The sequence below is a fragment of the Indicator indicator genome, chromosome 3, assembly GCF_027791375.1.
Source record: "Indicator indicator isolate 239-I01 chromosome 3, UM_Iind_1.1, whole genome shotgun sequence".
In the NCBI taxonomy this organism is placed as follows: Eukaryota; Metazoa; Chordata; class Aves; order Piciformes; family Indicatoridae; genus Indicator; species Indicator indicator.
In genome coordinates, this window is record NC_072012.1 from 16,797,424 (window position 1) to 16,817,740 (window position 20,317).

At 41.6% G+C, this 20,317-nt stretch overlaps 1 protein-coding gene across 2 annotated transcripts; it reads left to right on the forward strand.

The window, feature by feature from the left end:
* Nucleotides 1-180: 180 nt before the first annotated feature.
* SEC61A2 (SEC61 translocon subunit alpha 2) lies at nucleotides 181-19,510 on the forward strand. Of its 2 annotated transcripts, none has more exons than XM_054399954.1 (12): nucleotides 181-202; nucleotides 4,626-4,696; nucleotides 8,461-8,526; nucleotides 10,495-10,573; nucleotides 12,649-12,780; nucleotides 12,925-13,034; nucleotides 13,616-13,769; nucleotides 14,706-14,866; nucleotides 15,877-16,074; nucleotides 16,894-17,085; nucleotides 17,235-17,311; nucleotides 18,542-19,510. In XM_054399954.1, exons 1-12 carry the CDS (start codon nucleotides 181-183, stop codon nucleotides 18,726-18,728), a joined length of 1,449 nt encoding a protein of 482 aa, XP_054255929.1. In that variant the 3' UTR covers nucleotides 18,729-19,510. The 2 variants fall into 2 exon arrangements, with proteins under 2 accessions (XP_054255929.1, XP_054255930.1); XM_054399955.1 differs by lacking the exon at nucleotides 181-202 and adding an exon at nucleotides 3,461-3,487 and having other exon boundaries at nucleotides 4,629-4,696.
* Nucleotides 19,511-20,317: the final 807 nt, after the last annotated feature.

Consider the following 20,317-nt stretch of genomic DNA (forward strand, 5'->3'; position numbering starts at 1 on the left):
AAATCCTTTTCCCCTTCCCTCCTAACTGGTGAGGCATTTATGTAGCCACATGCTCTGTACCTCAGCAGGCAGGTCCAGCTCCTGGCTGGAAAGCCCTAGCATTTCCAGAGGGAAGGTTTTGGCACAGCTGTCATCTGGAGAAAATCAAGAAATGAGTCTTCATTGGGAAGCAAATGATAAATGACCAAAACATTGAGGTTAAGTAGGAGAATGATGAAGCCAGAAGGCAGTGGGAGGTAAAAGACAGGCAGACCCCAGTGTTGAGAGCCCTCTTATTGCCCCATGGTAGCTCTCCCATCACCAACAGGATTTTTACAAGCACTTTTTCTTTTGCAGTCTAGTTGTCAGTGTGAAGTTAGCACCTCCCTACTCCTCCCAAAGTTACCTGGGGAAGCATGCTCAAATTAACCAAACCTACCATGAGACAAAGACATTTTTGGAAAGATACAAGTGGGGTTTAACCAAATCCAGCACTGTCAGACAGAAAGTCCTGGTAGGTGAAGAAGGGCAGATCACAGGCAGGGTGCACATTCACCTGGGGAAGCAGCTCCCAAAAGCACCTCTGAATCCTCTTTTGGTATTTTATCCTAATTAATTCACTCATCCATTTGTTAACTCTGTATGAACCAGAAGTAATCTCTGTGATCTCTGCTCAGGAGTCTGTTTCACATGACCGCTCTAGCTCATCTGTCACAGTGACATGAAATCATGTTTCTTCCATTTTGCTCTAGTAAACCACAACTCTCTATGCATTCTGAACAGCTTTACCTAATCAAGATATATTCCAGTTTGAATTTCTGCTATGACTGATTTCTGCTCTTCCCAGGGGATTTCTTGCTACAGGCCCCAGGCAGCAGACTCTTCCAGGTAGAAATTGCCTTTCCTGAGAATGGCTGGAGCTCTGCCTATCCTTCAGTTCTGTTTTTAACCATAAATATTGTCTAGTAAGAGCAGCTGCTCTTTCACAGGGATGTGGTTACATTTTGTTTGGATATTCCAATTTGTCAGATACTGTGGCCAAACAAGCAGTTGTGTCATGCTTGGTACTTTTTGTACAGTTTATCTTCTGGTACTCTGCTCACAGAGAACCTCCACCTCAGTAAGCAGAAAAAGGAGGCCAAGGAGTAACATTGTTTTGGCTGCAGCTGTAGCTAAGGAGATTGTAGAGCACAATCATCAGCCTTGACTCCAAGCTGATGATTACATAAACCCACGCACGCTTCTGTCATGCTGACAATACACACAGGGGGAAGAAGAGCAGACACAGTATGCTGAGTTTCACGTGGCCAGAGCCAAGCCTCGTTCTGTACCACCTGCACACAGGCTGTGCATGTTTGGTTATCTAACTGCATAAAGGATGCTCCAGTGTTCAGAGCCTGGTTTATCTTCCCAGTGGCAGATGCAGCTATTTCTGTGGTGCTACTCAGCAAGGTACCCCCAGCCCAGCACTGCTGTGCCATGGAGCCCTCCAGGGATGCTGGGGCAAGGGAGAGCTCCAACACAGCTCTCCTTGGTATTGCTGATGCAGATGGCCTGCAGAACACTGCTGTGCCACAATGGCTAACAGCTACCAGGAACAAGTCTTAGCGCTTGCTGAGTTAGGGGTTAATGCCATTTCTCCCACCAATTTTGGATTCATACATAGAATGCTTTGTATTGGAAGGGACCTTTAAAGGTCATGTAGTCCAAACCTCCTCTAGTGAGCTGGGACATCTTCAAATAGATCAGGTTGCTCACAGGCCTGTCCAACCTGACCTGGAATGTTACCAGAGACAAGACATCTACCAACTCTCTGGGCAACCTGTGCCAGTGTTTTACCACTCTTGTAAAAAATGTCTTCGTTATACCTAGTCTAAATCTCCCCTGTGGTAGTTTAAAACCATCATCCCTTGTCCTGTTGCAGCAGGCCCATCTTTCTTATAGTCACCCTTTTAAGTACTGAAAGGCTGCAATAAGGTCTCCTCAGAGCCACCTTTTCTCCAGGCTGAACAACCCCAACTCTCTTAGCCTTCTCCATAGGAGAGGTGTTCCAGCTCTCTGATCATTTTTGTCACCTCCTCCAGACTTGCTTCAACAGGTTCACGTCTTTCCTGTGCTGAGGACCCTACACCTGCACACAGTACTTCAGGTGAGGTCTCACCATAGTGGAGTAGAGGGGCAGAATCTCCTCCATCAACCTGCTGGCCACACTGCTTTTGATGCAGCCCATGATACGGTTGGCTTTCTGGGCTGCAAGTGCGCATTGGTGGCTCACATCCAGCTTTTCATCCACCAGTACTCCCAAGTCCTGTGCTTGGCCTTGTTGAATATCCTGAGGTGACAGACCCTATCACATGGGTCTACTTCTGGAGCTTGTCCAGATCCCTCTGGATAGCATCCCTTCTCTTGGGTGTGTCAACTGCACCACTCAGCTTGGTGTCACCTGTAAACCTGCTGAGGGTGCACTTGATCCCACTGTCTCTGTCACTGGGGAAGATACTAAATGCCACTGGTTGTTTTCAGTCTGTGTGCCATGCTCTGTTCTGCACACAGACTTGGCTCTTGCTGTGTGTGCTGATTCCTTTTGAAAAAAGGCATTTCAGAAAAGAGAAGCAAAAATTACAAAAAAAAACTGCGAGGGTGCTGCTTGGCAGTGAGCACAAGTTTCCTATGTGTGCAGGAAACTTAAGTCAGGACAGAGCCAGGTGAGATGATGTACAAGTTTTGTGAGTGGGTAACAGAGCAGGTCTCAGTCCTTGGGCAGGAGAATTTTGTGGGACATGAAAATAAAACTGAGGCTTTATGTGCTGTTAGCCAAAAAGCTAACTAGAAAGGGTTATGGCACTTGTGCATTGTGGTGCGGGCTGAGGTACAGAGACAGTGATCCTCTGGGCAGCAAGAGCACCTCGAAGCAGCGCCGGGATAACCTCACGCCAGCCCACCGGCACAAACTGTCGCCTCGCGTCAGGGCTCGCAGAGCATTCTGGGAGCACGGCCTGCTGCGGGTCCTTCCCAGTTGTGGCTGTCCGCTGACAGCCTGATCCGACCTGTAGTGGCGATTATTTCCCACCCGAGCCGCGGATCCCGTTCCCTTCGCCTCGGAGGAGACAGCGGGGCGGCGCTCAGTGAGTCCTTACGCGGCGACGCTATTGCTTTCCCTGCCGTCTCGGTAAGCGCCGTCCCCTCGGGGCAGGAATAGGAGTCCGGAGCGATGCCTGCACGCAAGGGGGTGGGGCCCTGCGGCCGGCGGCACGTCACGGCGCCGGCCGGCGGCTGAGGGGAGCAGCGGTGACAGCGGCTGAGGCAGTAGCTGGCTCCGCCGCCGCCGCCATGGGCAGTGAGTACGACCAGGGTCGTTCCGCGGGTGGGCGCGCTGCCTCTGGCAGGGGAGGATGTAACTGGTCGCCGGCCCGGTGGCTGAGGTGGCGGCGGGGCTGATGTGCCGCCCCAGGCGGGCCGGAGGGACGGCGGCAGCGGGGCACCCGCCTCCCGAGCAGCCGGGCAGAGGGTGAGACGAGTCGCCACTTGGCACTTCTTTGTGCTGGGTTATTTTTTTCCCCTCTGGCCTTAGTTTTTTAGCATGGGAAACGTGCCACCTTCTGCGGAGCAAGGTGTACCTTCTGGTGTGCTGTCTGAGAGACTGGAATTAATAAGGGAAAAAGATGTGTCACGGCTTGGAGTTAACAAGGGGGAAAGATGTCTCAGCAAAGTGTAAAAGTAAACGTGGCATTTCGACCAAAATGTTACTTAACTTGGCGTGCAGTGCTTTTTGTTTGAAAAGGTACCGATGTTTGTGTTCCATGGCCGTCCAAATGTCTTGGGGCTGGGAGTAACATACAAGCGTTGCAGGACATACTCCGCACCAAGCATATATGCTTTGATTTTTTTGTTTTTAAATTTCTTATTCCAGGAAAAGAGCTCAAACTGTTGAGCCTTTCTGTCTTTTTAAGGAAAAAAAATCTGTACCTTGAGTGTGATGGAGAACTGGACCAGGCTTCTCGGAGAGGTTGTGGTCTCCTCTGGAGAGATTCCAAACTCTCATGGATATGATCCTGTGCAGCCTGTTCTAGGTGAACCAGTTTTAGCAGGGGTTTTGGACTAGATAATCTCCAGAGGTCCCTTCCAACCTCCATCATTCTTTAATTCTGTGAAGAGAATCATCTCTAAAGTTCTGATTAGAACTGCCGTGATTTAAATTAGAATTTCTAAACATATTTAGAGCTTGAATTATTTTTTCAGCTAAATGCTTCTGTAAAATGCAAGATACTAATCTCTGTGTGGACGCTTTTGGATGTCCATGTCTCTTCTGTGTTTAACTAGCACAGACTGATACTAGGTCATTTATTTTTAGATGGAATACAATTTAGTTCACTTCTGGTGAAATATACAGTGATGCTTCTCATCTAAAATCTTTCCAGCTGTGTAAAAAAGAAGGGGCCAAATCTGATTAGAACAAGAATTCTCTTTCTCATTTTTACTTAGTTTTCAACTGTTTTAAGAAAAGGACATTAGTTTTCAGACATTTCACTCATAAACTGTTACTTACACTTACTTTTTTCTTGTTGAAGTTGTATGAAGTTTTAGAAATTAAGGAAGGTTCATTAATGTGTTTTTTCTCTCTTTTGCATGTGTTTGTTTTTCTGGAGCAGTTAAATTTTTAGAAGTTATTAAGCCATTCTGTGCAGTGTTACCTGAAATCCAGAAACCAGAAAGAAAGGTGAGTGCCACATTGTGTTCTTCTGTTTGCTCACAGATAAGAGAGTATCCTGATGTTCAAGTCTGTGCTCCAATATACAGACAGTGTGCTCTAAAGTAGAATGTATTCTTTGGATGATGGGGAATCCATGAAAGATTGCCATGCTGATGAATTCTTAACAGCCTCCAGTAAGGTGATCCACTTGGTAATTATGCTAACTAGTTTTTTTAAAAGTATTATCTCTAGACGAAGTTTATTTAGTTTCAGCTCCAAGTGACTGAATCTATTTTGATATACCTGAAAAGAGTTTTCAAGCTTTTTCTTTTTTTCTTTTTTTTTTTTTTTTCCTGTGGATACCACTGTTGTCTTTTTGGATACTAGTGTAGGCTTTCAGTACTGGTCACAACTCTGGGCTTTGAGGTGGCTTATATAAAGGACTTGTGTTGTAATCCAGGAACAAAAATTTAGTTCTTACTTTCCCACAAATATTTTCCACTCCCATAGCCATCATTCACTTTGATGTAGGAAAATGATCTGTAATATAGTTCAGGTAATTGGTCCCTGTGCACTTTTCTTTGTTATGAAGTCAATGAACTGAGTTAATTTACAGCTGATGTCTCCATTTTACTAGCCCTAGAATCTCCTTCCATTTCTCAGTGATTTTCTAGTTTAAAATTAGTTAATTTCTACAGATAGAGACCTAAAAGAACAAACCACTGGTTTTTAGTCCCAGAACTCAAGGAACCACATAGCACCCAGGTGACAAAGGTTTTAATTAGAGAGAGACATTTACTTAGTATTCTTTGTCATTACTGACATGAAAATTCCTGAAGACCCAAATGCTGACTTGTATATTCTTAAAAGGGAATATGTAGCTGGGAACATGACACCATCTGAGAGAATCCTCTTTACTTGATGATGGATTCCTTAAGGTTGGCACTGGATGCATAGATGTTTGTGCCAGTACCCATATCTGAGCCTGGTGGATTGAGTGGAGAAGATAAAATAAAAACTGCTGATTATTCCCCTCTGAAATTGATTATTGAAAACATTGAGACTAATCCTGGCTTTTTGCTCCCTCTATTTTTCCTTCTTGCTTTCCAGCATCTTTTTCTCTTGAGACAGGTTTCCAAACAAATTATTTAGGTCAGACAAAAGCATCTTCAGAGGAGGAACCTACAGAGCCAGACCTTGTGCTAAGATTTGGATGAACCAGATGTGTGGAAGGTACCCAACTGGGGTTCTTTTCTGCAGCAGTGAACCTTAGTGCAGTCATCTGCTGCTGATTTGTGGCATATCTGTGATGAGTTGGCTACATCCATCCTGTTTTTGTCTAATGAATTGAGATGAGAAGAAGAAGCTGGGACAAATCTGCAGATATTGATGTTTCTGTAAAGCTCATTGATAGGTGTGATTTTTCTCTTTTGATTTTTTTGGTTGGTTGTTTTTTGCTTCCTCTCTTTCTATTTGTCAGAGAGGAAGAGGGGTTTGATCTACGTCCTCCATCAGCAGATGAAGGATGCCCAGAGTGGTGCCGAGATTCCTGTCCTCTTTATTTGGGTCGCTTTGTCATTACTATCTAGGTCACTGTCTAGGCAGTGGCTGCCAATTGCCAGCATTGTACAAATGTGAAGTGAAAATAAAATTGGGAAGATCTTTCTTAGACCGAAGAGCCCTTTGACCATTTAAAGTTACATTCCTTGCCCATATTTTATCAAATGACCTAGATCATTCTCTATCTCTGTAATTCTTTTTTATTTAATTTTGTCTTGCAAGCTGTCTCTGGCAGACCTCATTAGGGTTTAGTGGATTGATTAATGCCAGGATATGAAATGAAAATAACAAATTAGAAAAGATCAAATAATCTATTTTCTCTCTTAAGTGAATATGAAGTTTGGGCTCTCATTGAATCATTTTGCCATCGCTGTTGATGAGGAAAATGAGCTTTTTCTGTCACTAGGGAATGTTGCTGTTGTATTTTGGCCAATTTGATAACAGAAGCAATTGCTGCTTTGTAGTTAGTATCAGTACTATCAGTTCACGTTTCCTTCCTATGCACAGATTTTTCTGTGTAGAACACGCTGTTCAGAACACCAAGATGATGCTTAAGTCCCTTCATTTTCACAAGTTTTAAGAAAAATGTCAAAGGAATAAAATGTCCAAGTGAATCTCATCAAATAATGAAATGTACTGTCCCTGTGCTTGTTACCATTTGTGTCTGGAATATTTTGGTACCAATCTGTATTTTGCTGTTCCTGGCATATGAATTTGGATGCCTCCTTTTGCTTTTTTGTCTTTTTGAGTCATAGAGACTGTTTTCCTTATGAATAGCTGTGATTTGGGTGATGCAGGATTTCTCTAACGCTGACATTCCTGGCAGTTACAGAGCAAGCCAGGGCAGTTGTAGAGCTTGACTGATGCCTCAGAAGCCAAGGTTAACTGTTGCACTGCAGAGAAATTTGGTGAAGCAGTTTTCTTTTTAGAAGTCTCTGCTGAAAATCTGAATTTTGTAAATTCAAACAGCACCTGGTATAGTGGGTCTGCACTGCATAAAGTCTCGCGGAAGATACTGTTTGGATTTATTTGCTGCTGTCGCTATTTAACTTTGTAGTGAAAGTGTGTTTAGCATCTGGCCTCATTTAAAAGAGTGAGGTGATGTCAGTAAATTCAATTACTGGGATTATTTTGCTTCTAAGTAAGTGCATACTTTCACATACAAAGATACAGACTGCTTCTGGGTTTTCTTTTGCATGAGAAGGTGTACTGCTGCACTGCTTTGTGCTGTCTCATTTGTGGGTGTTCAGCACCTATAAAATCAGGCACTAATCCTTTTTCTTGTTACCTCTCTATAGACAGATTCAGTGGTTGAAGGCAGAAAGCTACTGTTTCTGCTCTGCCTTACAGTTAGGTCACATCATGTTTTAGTAGCTGCTGTATTCTTGTCTACAGTGAACACACTTAATGTTTATGGTCCTTGGAGGAGAGGTGGCAATTTGAACCTAAAACTGCATCTTAGCTCTCTGTGGGCTCTTCAAGTGCATTTCTTTCTCTCTCATGCTTTGAGCAATCCTCTGGTTTAAACTTAAATCTTGTGATTCTTTTATTTTTGCACCTGGCAGTGGTTACAGTTGCATCCAGTGTTGTGACCTTGAGATCCAATTATCAGTGTTCTGACATTCTTCTCGAAGAAATGCATAATATGCATAGATAGAAATATTTTGGAAGGAAAGGTCTTTGTCAATAACATATAATGGTGAATTTAAGTTTCCTTTAGCACTCTTAAAAAAATGTAATTCTAAATATTCTGAATCGCTTTTATCAGTTCTCCTCACAGAAGTGAACTCTTTTAAAACTTCATAGTGCTTTAGTTTAATAACTGCCATCCTTACAAAACAGTGCTTCCAAATCTGTTGAAGGCTCAAGAACTAATTTTTTTTTTTGCATTAATCTTTCATATTTGCTCTGCTGTGTCCATGGTTTTAGCCATGCTGTTGCTTTTTGTAAATACGCACTGTATTAGAACACTATGTAGAAAATATATTCTACTGACTGAATGCTGACCGTGTTGTCTGCCGGATCCCGTATAAGCTCTTTGCACAGAAGCCCACGACTCTCTCTCTCAAATCTGAAATCATATTAAAAATAAATTTTAATGAGAAATGATGCCTTCTGGTTTGGTATCTTTGCGTTTAATTCTGAATGCTGCAGCATTTAGTATTAATGTGAGAACACAGTTGAAATTCTACATGCAATGAACACATGAATCTCTACAATCTGCTCTGTAGATCCAGTTCAGAGAGAAGGTGCTATGGACGGCCATCACGCTCTTCATTTTCTTAGTATGCTGCCAGGTAGGTCATTGATGTCATCTGTGTTTCAGATAATGTGTATTCTGACCATCTAAAATAGAGTGCTGAAAGTGTGAGAAGTTCTTGCTTCATGTTGACCTAAGTTTGAGCTGTGTATTTTTATGGTTAAGTCCTTGAAGGTCAGCCAAAGAAATGTGACTCTCTGTAAAAGTCTTCATTGATTGTATGTGTTTTCAGAAACTAGTGCTTTCTATGAAGTCTAAAATACATGATTTTTTTTTCTTGTTATCATAAAATGGTTTCAGTTAGAAGTGGCCTTTAAAGGTGGTCTAGTCTAATTGCCCTGCAGCGGGCAGGGTCATCCACAACTAGATCCCATTCCTCAGAGCCCCATCCAACCTGACCTTGAATGTTTCGAGGAGGGAGGCATCTACCACCTTCTGGGCATCCCAGTCCACTGCACCTGGCCAAACACTGATGCTGGCTGTTGGGTAAACAGCCAAGCTAACGATTTATTTAGTAGTCTAAAACTGAGCATTATTATGCATTCTTTACTTTCCGTTCATAGATAAGTTTAAATTTTAGCAGTAACAAAAGTGAAATCAAATGACTGTTTTGACCTGAGTTCTCACGAGCACGCTGATGAGTCGTGAACATTGCAGAAAAACGTTTTTCTGAGATAAGTTTAAGTTGACGTTTAGAACTGTCAAAATGTTAGCTAAAATCCCTCTAAAACACAGGTCTTTGTACACATCTACATGATTTTTATTACTTAGAGTTGCAGGAGTTCTTATAGTCTGTACCTGGGTTGTAAACAGACAATGTTGGGTTTTTTAAAGAGTAATTAGATATTGTAGAAAATGAGAATCCATGTGTTACTTCATATATATGTTTTTAGAGCTTCTAGACGTCCTAGAACATTTAAGATGAACCCTACAGCATCAGAAGCAGGCTTTTTATGTTGTATTTATTAGCTTACCCATTCCAGACTCTGCAGCAGTAATTTAATAATCTTCCTTTAAAACTCTGAGGGACTGTTGAAAGGCTAAAACCTAGCTTTTGTGTTTACCTGGGGGATTTTTGAGAGGAGGAGGCAGGAATGATGCCAGAACTAGAAGAACATCTGTGTTTTGTAGCTGCTGGATATATATATCATTAAGGTTTTAAATCTGTACATAAGATTATAGCAGCTGAGTAGGAAATCAGTTGGTGCAGACTTGAGTTTTCAGGAATTAATCTGTAAAATTGCCCAGATTCTTTGTTTACTGTTTTTGTTATTAAGAAGAGTTTCAAAGAGCTCAAAATCCCTCAGTATTGGGATATAGAACATTGGAGAGTTTGTATAAACTTGACTAACTTTGACAGTTCCATATGAGATATTTTAAAACATATTCCCAGATGTAGAATTTGAATATTTAAACTTGCTGGAGGAAGACATTTACATTGTAGTTCATGCTGTATCTTTAATTTGCACTGAAAACAAACTGTTTAGGACTGTTTAAAAAACATAAACCCTGCTTTTTCCTGTCTTCTCAAAGATGTCTTGCTACAGTTTTTTTATTAAAAAAACAAACCAAATAAAAAAAAAAAAACTAAAAATTGCTGAGATAACTTAGGTGAAATAATTAGATTATCATTTAGTATTTTCCTAGTTCTGTTAATGATTCCTGATGGCTAACCTATTTATTTTATGACTTCCCTGTTCTTTTAGGGGGATTGTAGTACTTCTGAACTACATCTTCAGCAATCTGGTTTATCTGCACTGACTCTTCTTTCTAGGGCTTTCTGCTTTTTGCCAAAGAAGGGTCTTAGTTTACTCAGTTTAGTCCTCTGAGTCATACCCTAGTCGGAGAGTTCAAATAAGTGGTGCTATTATCTCTGTTATTGTTATGCTCTGCTGTAATGTAATAAAAAACTGGAATAAATTATATTAAACAGTTGACTCATTGCACGTTAAGCTGTTTGGATTAATGCAAGCTTTCTTTGTGTCTCTGCTGTGTATGGTGACAGATACCTTTGTTTGGCATCATGTCCTCAGATTCCGCAGATCCGTTCTATTGGATGCGAGTCATTCTTGCGTCAAACAGAGGTTGGTAGATTATTTCCTTTCTCTCTGTTTTGTGGTGGTGTAAACAGACCAGGAGAAAAATGGTTGGCTGCTAAATTTCATGAAAACCAGGTGTTGTGTTGAAACAGCTTGTGAAGTTCTGAACACACATAATTGAAACTGACTGAGACTTGGGGAGTAGAGAGGTGATTCTTCCCCTTTACACTGCTCTTGTGAGACCCCCACCTTGAATACTGCATCCAGTTCTGGTGTCCCCATTATAAGAAGGACATAGAGCTGTTGGAGCAAATCCAGAGGAGGGCCACAAAGATCATTCAAAGGCTGGAACACCTCTGCTATGAGGACAGGCTGAGCAAGCTGGGGTTGTTCAGCCTGGAGCAGAGAAGACTCCATGGGGACCTTAGCTGCCTTACAAAACCTGAAGGGATCCTACAGGAAGGCTGGAGAGGGACTTTTTGTAAGTGTATCTAGCAAATAGGACAAGGGGGAATGGTTTGAAGCTGAGGGAAAGTAGGTTCAGACTGGACATTAGGAAGAAGTTCTGTACTACAAGGGTGATGAGACTCTGGAACAGGCTGCCCAGGGAGGCTGTGGATGCCTCTTCCCTGGGGGTGTTCAAGGCCAGGTTGGATGAGGCCTTGAGCAGCCGAGTCTAGTTGAGAAGTGTCCATGGCAGGGAGATTGGAGTAGATGATCTATAAGGTTCTTTCCAACCTAAGCCATTCTATGAGTACTTCATCCTAGGGATGGGGTTTCCTTTCATATGGAGATGAGATTCATCTTGGCTCTCAATTTTTGGGGTGATTCTGTTTCAAATTATAGAGCAGTCTATTTCTGATGAATATATGGGGCAGAGGATCTTCTGCCCCACCTCTTACTAACAGCACTACTTGCAGTATCAGTGTGTTGACTAGAAAATACCTTATGTGTGCAGGGTATTTAATGCCTCATAATGTTTTGGAAACATTATGGGTGAATGATTTTATAGGTTGGAAAGCTAAGGGCAGAGATGATTAAGTTTATGGTTTAGCAAAGCCAGACTAACTTATTTTAGAATAGGCATGTGAATCCTGATCAAATGTGTAAGAAGACTTAAACTAATGCTAGGAGGCTGAAACTTAAGATGAGTAGCATGGCATGTATGACACTAAATGAGGACACTGACCTCATCTGTGTTGTGGAAAATTGGCTGGAAGTAAGAAAACCAGGGGAACCCTCTAATGTGGAGGTACGAATTATTTAGGAATGGCAAATTTTGTTACACCAGCAAAGATAATAAATTGGTAAATAAGTTAGCTGTGAGTAAGTTTTTCATGTTGCCTTGAAAAGGACAGATTTTAACACATCAACCTTAACAGTCTTTGTTTTGATCATGTCTGTGCTGGAATATGTTTGAAGCAACATGAAAAATGTTTAAGGTCAGAAACCTTTCAACAGACTGTTGTCATTTAGCCTGTTGTTCTATGGAAACAGATTTAATTACATAAAATAATGATACCCCCCCCCTAATATTAATACTAATAGAAGGTACACAAAATTCAGACTCAGCTCATGTAGCAATTGTGAGCTGCACAGTGCCAGCAGTGATTGCTGGATGCCAAATACTGTGAGCATCACAGTCCCACAGAAAGTGTCATGGTCACAGGAGAGTTGGCCTCAGGAGCAGAATGATGGGTGAGGTCCCCCAGGGATGTCAGCCATTTACTGACGATCAGAGACCGTCCTCAGTGAAATACCTAATTTATAGTGAGTGTGACATTTGTGGTATGGAATACTTCTGTTGGCTAGCTTGGGTCAGCTACCCTGGCATTTTCTCCTCCTGGCTTTAGCATTCAGCTAACTCCAAAACTGCTGAAGACCTTGATCGCTATGGAGGCTCACATACCCTGGCTGGCCACGAACAAAATCAAGTGTGTCTCATCAAAAGTCTGTTCTCACCCAACTGAGTTCTGCAGTCTGCTCAAAAATGTGGCTTTCCTGAATAGAAAATTGATTCTATCCCAGCAAAAGCAGGACACAGACCCAATATCCTCAGACTGTAATTCTTTAGGAGAGATGCTTGAATGGCAATTGTGCTGATTTTTCTTCCTATTTAGGTACTTTGATGGAATTAGGTATCTCACCCATTGTGACATCTGGTTTGATCATGCAGCTCCTAGCTGGAGCGAAGATCATTGAAGTTGGAGATACTCCAAAAGACAGAGCCTTGTTCAATGGAGCTCAGAAATGTAAGCACTGTTCCAACTAAAATTAATGAGCATAGTTTCATTTTGGGGAAAGCAGTGTGCCTAGGTGATAGTAAATGTGAGATCTCTTTGGTAGGTGATTTTGGCAGAATTTTTTAAAAGATTTGCTTTCTCTCTTTGTTTTAGTATTTGGGATGATTATTACCATTGGGCAAGCCATTGTGTATGTTATGACTGGAATGTATGGAGATCCTGCTGAAATGGGTGCTGGAATTTGTCTTCTTATTATAATTCAGGTTTGTAATGAGCTATTTTGTGTGTAACTGAGGCTGGTTAGATACAGTATAGCTAGAAGGAAAAAAATCTTCCTATGTCTAGTTGCTTTTATTTATTTTTGTGCTGTAAAAGCATCATCCTTTGTAGCTTTCTGTGTCTATATGAGAAATTCTAAATAGTCCATAAAGGAGAAGAAAGTTGGGATAGTTAATAGCAGAAATGGTTCAGATAGAAGTGGCTTTTTGCTTTGAAATACAGCAATTGAGGGACTTTGAAAGCAGTAGTTGCTGTGCAGTACTGTGGAGGACTTCTCACTAAAGCTGTGGAGCAGAGCAGTAAATACACAAACATAAACACTTGAAAAAAGTGCTTGCTGAATAATGCTTGCTTTCATCAGTGCTGACAAGTCACAGAGATCATTGTCAGGTGAGCAGCACAGGCATTTGTACATGAAAGGCCAAAATACTGCATGAGTGATATTTAGACGAAAACGATAATGATCACTCACCATCATAATGAAAATACTGAAGCAGGGGATTAATACATAATTTTTGACTTGGTTTATTCTTGTTTCTGCTCAGTTTTGTTTCTTTCCCCACAGCTGTTTGTTGCTGGTTTGATTGTGTTGCTGTTAGATGAGTTGCTACAGAAAGGTTATGGCTTGGGATCTGGGATTTCCCTGTTCATTGCTACCAATATCTGTGAAACCATTGTCTGGAAGGCTTTCAGTCCCACCACCATCAACACTGGCAGAGGTATGTGTGCGATTGCAGTTAGTTATAACTTGTTCGGTGGATGTGTACTATACATAAAATATCAGATGTTTATCAGATTAAAAATATAAAGGTTTTAATGCATCACAATTAACTCATGAAGTCACTTATCTACAACTGAAGATGAAAATATTGTCTGACACATGAAGGTTAATAACCTACAAGTTTGCTCTTGCTGATTTGAATTGCAGTAGTGAAAATGGGACTTGAAGCCCATTGACTGAGGATTTTTTAATTTCCAAACTAAAATAGTCTTGTTTTAGTATAATTTAGCCTATAGAAGTAGAGAACATAAGAAATTCTGTATGTTCAGAGGAGCTGTTTGTGATCCAGTTGTTGTTGATGGCTATAGTTGGTGTCTCCAGATGACTTTTTGCTAGATTGATTCTTCCGAGGCTTCCATCTCTTCATTCCTTAGCCAGTCGTTGACAACATCTGTTTGTCCTGACACCATACATATATCAAGTTAAGCTACAACCTGTTGGCATCAAAAAGTTAACTAGTTTAATGAATGCTTTTGGAATCTTGAGGTGTTCTCAATTTGCTTTCATTTTCATGTGATATTCACCAGTTCTGGCTGTTGGACTTGACTGTTTTTTTAAAGCTATTTTTTTCCCTTCTTTATTATTTCTTCCTTCTGTTCACCTTCCTGCCCTCAGAAAAGAGAGAAAAAGAATATTTCCTTTGTGTGTGCTTGGAGGGCTTTTTTGTTGTTGTTGTTTATTTTCTAACCAGGAATGATGGTTTGGTAGCTTATTCTACATTCTATGAGGTAAAACAGCCTCTTGTACTGTGGCATAGTTCTCTCACTTAATCTGATTTTTATACGTGTCTTGTCTTTCCGAAAGAAAGATGCTATTTTTTAGATGTTTTAAATTTACAGATTAAAATGTATTTTCCCTTTTTTGCTTCTTGCAGGAACAGAGTTTGAAGGTGCTGTCATTGCATTATTTCATCTTCTGGCTACAAGAACTGACAAAGTCCGGGCTCTGCGGGAAGCATTTTACCGGCAGAATTTGCCCAATCTTATGAATCTGATTGCTACAGTGTTTGTATTTGCTGTAGTCATTTATTTCCAGGTAAAATGAGAAATTCCTCATAGTAGCTCTGCAGCTGCAAAAGTAGAAGTGCAGGGACCTTAGACACTGCAGTCCCTGGGGGAAAAAATGGAGAAGTTAAATTAGAGTAACCAAAGTATCTTAGCTTTGAATAAGAAAACCTTTTTGTTTCCATGCTGTTATTTCAGTAACTTACCTCTGTGGCAGTCCAGCTGTTAGAGCCAGCCCCTCAGACACATTCCATTAAATGCCATACACACCAGGAGAGTATATTTACTCAAAATGGATTCTGGATCTCCAGTACCATTCATAGCTGACCTAACACCTTAGGGCAGAGCTTAAAGAGTCTTGCTTCTTTCACTTTGCATGATACAGATTTAGTCTAGAAAAGAACTGTGTAATGAATGCAGAACTTACTGTTTTTTTACTAATTTTCTAGACAGCTAGTATTTTTTTATGTTTCTCCATTTGCTAAAATGGACACTAAAGGAGACTCTCATGGTTGGGTTTTTTTTTGTGGCTAAAATGTGTGGGGTTTTTTGGTTGGTTGTGTGGTGGTTTTTGGTTTTTTTTTAACCTGTTGAGTAGTCTGAGTGCTGGCAAAAACCCCTGAATTCCCTGGTTTTTCAATCCATGTGGCTTTTCTTGGCTCTACTCAGATAAAAGCCTGCCTCTGAAAACAGAAGGCAGGGTGTGCTACACAACAGCCTGCTGTTAACTGGCAAGTGAAGTTAAAAGCTATTAAAGGCTTTTCTCAAATCCTATTTTATAGTGTGTTTTAAAGGAATATCATTTCACAGATGAGAGAGAACGTTTGTGTAAATAGAATGTAATTGAACCACCAATGCACTAATAAACCCTTAAAATCTGTACACCAGATTGTAGCAAAAGCCTTTACATTTCACTGTCTCCAACCTCATACTCCTTGTTTTACCTAGCAAGAACTTTATGGTCAGGAATAGCTTTTAGCCATAGCAGGAATAGCTTCTGTCCTGGAAATGAACTTGGTGCATTTGTGTTCTTTCCTGTAGGGATTTCGTGTTGATTTACCCATCAAGTCTGCACGATACCGTGGGCAGTACAGCAGCTATCCTATCAAGCTCTTCTATACCTCCAACATTCCCATCATTCTGCAGTCTGCATTAGTTTCAAACCTCTATGTTATTTCCCAGATGCTGTCTGTTCGGTTTAGTGGCAACTTCTTGGTGAATTTACTAGGACAGTGGGCAGTAAGTATTTTGCCATGTTCCTAACCTCACAAAATTATTTGTATGTATTGCTTTGTTGTGAATCACAGAGTATATCAGGTTGGCAGAGACCTAGAAGATCATCCAGTCCAACCTTCTACCTAGCACTGAAGGATCAACACTAAACCATGTCCCTAAGCGCCAGGTCTTCACACCACTTGAATGCCCACAGGTGACTCCACTGCTGCCGTGGGCAGATCATTCCAATCTTTGAGAACTCTTTTAGTGAAGAAATATTTCCTAACATCCATCCTGTACCACCCCTGGTGCAGGTTGTAACCACTTCCTCTAGTCCTGTCGCTTGTCATCAAGGAGAAGAGGCTGGCCCCCTTCTCACTGCAGCCTCCTTTCAGGTAGTTGTAGAGAGCAATGAGGTCTCCTCTCAACCTCCTCTTCTCCAGACTGAACAACCCCAGCTCCCTCAGACACTCCTTGTAGGCCTTGTGCTCCAGGCCCTTCATGAGCCTTGTTGCCCTTCTCTGGACATGATCTAGCACCCCAATATCCTTCTTATAGTGAGGGGTCCAGATCTGAACACAATATTCGAGTGTGGCCTCACCAGTGCTGAGTACAGGGGGACGATCACCTTCCTGTCCCTGCTGGCCGCAATGTTTCTAATACAAGCCAGGATGCCGTTAGCCTTTGGTATTTTGCCAGCAGGAAATTAGAATGCTAAACTTTTTAACATCTGTGTGTAAAAGCGTTTCCAATGTTGAAAGAGAATTCTTCTGTAAATGCAGGACAGGCATGTGAGAGATCTGTGAGAAATAACTAATTTGCCTTTTTCTTCCTCTCTCACAGGATGTCAGTGGTGGTGGTCCTGCTCGCTCTTACCCTGTTGGTGGCCTGTGTTACTACTTGTCCCCACCAGAATCCATGGGTGCAATATTTGAGGATCCTGTCCATGTCATAGTTTATATAATATTTATGTTAGGATCTTGTGCGTTCTTCTCGAAGACTTGGATTGAGGTGTCTGGTTCATCAGCGAAGGATGTAGGTGTTCTGATAAACGTGCCTAAATGTTTTCAAGCTGCCTCAAATTCACCACTGACTAGATGCTAACTGACCAGTGACTACACTGACTAAGCATCAGGTGACTATGAAACACCACAGCAGTTACATAAAATCATGTTTTTTTGCAGGTTGCCAAGCAACTCAAAGAACAGCAAATGGTGATGAGAGGCCACCGGGATACTTCAATGGTGCATGAGCTTAACAGGTAACAAAATTCTGGCTTCCAATGGGGTGGTTAGGGATGCTGGGGAGGTGTTAGCTGGAGCAGGGGTTCCTGGAAAAATCTGAAACTTGTTTCAACTGCCAAATGTCAAGATTCTTCCCCTTTAACTGTTGCCTTTCCTAGCAATGCAGAGGATGTTTATAGCAGTAGGCAAGAGATTAACCTGTAGTGTCTGCTGTTTAAGTGGCATAAAGAAGGAACTTGGGTTGAGTCTCCTCCATGTTTGTAGAAGGAAGATACCTTGATTTTTTTTTTTTAATAGGTGCTCAGTTTACCATTACTGAGCTAAGATGACACAATGAAAGCAGGATTTTATGCAGAGTGCAAAGCCTGACGACCTATGTAGACAGGTAGTTTTATCCCTATGCCTTTAAGTCAAAGCAGTTACTTTTGGTCCTCTGGAGGTTCCATAGCACACCTATACATAAAATTGTTACATCGTGAGTGGAAAAGCTTTGCCAGTCTTCAGGTACTCACATAGCTTACCTTTTGGTGAGTATTCATTTCAGCTTCTGTTGTGTGCTGTACTCAGCACTGGTGAGGCCTTACCTAGAGTACTGTGTTTTGGGGCCTTCACTACAAGAAGGACATTGAGGTCCTGGAACTGGTCCAGAGGAGGGCAGTGAAGCTGGTAAAAGTGCCTGGAGAACAGGTCTTCTGAAGAGCAGCTGAGGGAACTGGGGTTGTTTAATCTGGAGAATAGGAGGCTGAGGGGAGACCTTCTTGCTCTCGATAACTACCTGAAAGGAGATCGTCGCAAGGTTGGTGTTGGGTCTCTTCTCCCTGCTGACAAGTGATATGATGAGAGGAAATGGCCTCAAGTTGCCAGGGGAGGTTTAGACTGGACATTAGAAGAAACTTCTTCACTGAAAGGGTTATCAAACACTGGAATATCTTCCCCCCAGGGAGGTGGATGAATCCCCATCCCTGGATGTGCTTAAAAGATGCAGAGGTGTGGTGTTAAGGGACATGATTTAGCACCAGCCTTGGTAGAGTTTTTGATAACGATTGGACTTGATGATCTTAAAGGTCTTTTCCAGCCAAAACAATTCTATGACTGTAAATACAGAAGACAGTGATAGCTAATGGCAGAGTTGTGTGTGCAATACTGCATCTCTTGCTCTATCTTCTGGTTGTTCTAGAAGTATAGGTATAGTTAGAACACTTGGATGAACATTAATGCTTATGAATGTTATTTTGTCTTTGGTACAGGTACATCCCTACAGCAGCTGCATTTGGTGGTCTGTGCATTGGTGCGCTTTCCGTGCTGGCTGACTTTCTAGGAGCCATTGGGTCGGGCACTGGCATTCTGCTGGCAGTCACTATTATTTATCAGTATTTTGAAATCTTTGTAAAAGAACAAGCTGAAGTTGGAGGAGTAGGTGCATTATTTTTCTAGATGTCCAAATATTTCATGGGTTGTGTGAAAGGGAAGGTATTTTGACAATATGTGTCATTTAGTCAAATAATGCTCTTTTCTTTTTACTTGGTTTTAAGTGCTACGTGTCCCATTACTGTAATGGGCATTGAGCAATGCCTGTGTGCAGCATTAGTACCAGCTGCCTTAAGAATCAAGTTTACATTATCTTGTTTGAGTATTATCTGGTGTTGCCTGTAATGCTGGAAACCAATTCATCTACCTTGCTGTTCAAACACTACAGTGAGATGGTAAAATGTATCAGTTCAGTAATGGTTAAGCGTTTTTGCACACAGCATTAAAATGTCAACTTTAGTTCCCTGTCCTTAACAGGAAAAAATAATTCAAAATCTAAGAGTTTGGATTTGCCACGTGCCAGTATTCCTGACAAAATGAATTTGTAGTCTGTATTTGACATTAAGTTTTTACTTTTTAAACTTGCATTTCCCCACCACTGAACTCAGCACTCCTTATTCCTTTGTGGTGTCTCCACCCAGGCACCATTCTCTTAGCTCCAAGCAAATACTTTACCAGAGACTGATACCCATCTCACCTGAGAGTTGGTTTTGTGGTGGGTGCATCACATGGCCCTGGGCCTCCTGTGGGACAGCACTGGAGCTGCTGTCATGCTAGCAAGTCAGCCCAGTAGTTTTGTTTAAACCTGTACTTGTGAAAACTGTGCCACTGAAACTTCATGTCCACTTCGCTTTTGTGAGTCTAAAGAACGAGGCTTGGTTCCTGAAGCAGTGTTCATAGAGGGGAAAGGGGGGCACAAGGAGTTCCTGATGGAAATTTATTTATGCTGTCGCACTTTACAGCGGCAACGTAACAACTGTACTGTTAGACAATAAACTTATTTAATTAAGCTCTTTCCTGTCTCTTACCTGCCCCAGGTGGAATTCATGTGCAGTCTTTGATCTTTGCTAACATGCTTTCTTAGTGAGGTGGGTCTGGAAGGCTCCCTTTCTCTCTCTTTGTCCTTTCTCTTGTTAGAATATAATTCTAATTGGTTTTTAGCAGTCTTAATTAAAAAACAGATCACAAGATTCTTCACCTTAAAACTACTGAGTTTTCTTGCTTGGCTGTAATCAATTACCTTTTCCCTTTGATTTCACATTTTGATCTCTTCTATCTTGTCTCATACTCAACTTGAAAGTAACTCGGTGTTGTTTGTGAAGGTAAGAAAATCTTAAGTTTTCTGCTTCAGACTCCCTAATTATGTGTGCTCCTCCAAATTTACTTCAGAGGCAAGGCTTTGATGTTAGCATACATTCATTACAACTCTTAGATCCTAACCTCTAAGCAGAGGTGGTTGTTTACATAATTAGAAGCAGATGACTGTTTCCAGATGCACTGAAGGTTTGTTTGGCAAAAGATTTATTGAGAAGTGATGAGACTGAATGAAGGTGCAGCCTCTGTACGTGGATGTGTCCTGAGGCGAGAGAGAACTGCAAGACTGTGCTATCTTGGGACATGTAAGTAAGCTCCCACCTTAACCACAGCCTCCGGGCTAGGTCCTACACCATTTGTGGCTGTTTTGCTATGGTCAGCATTGCTGTCAGTCTGTACTT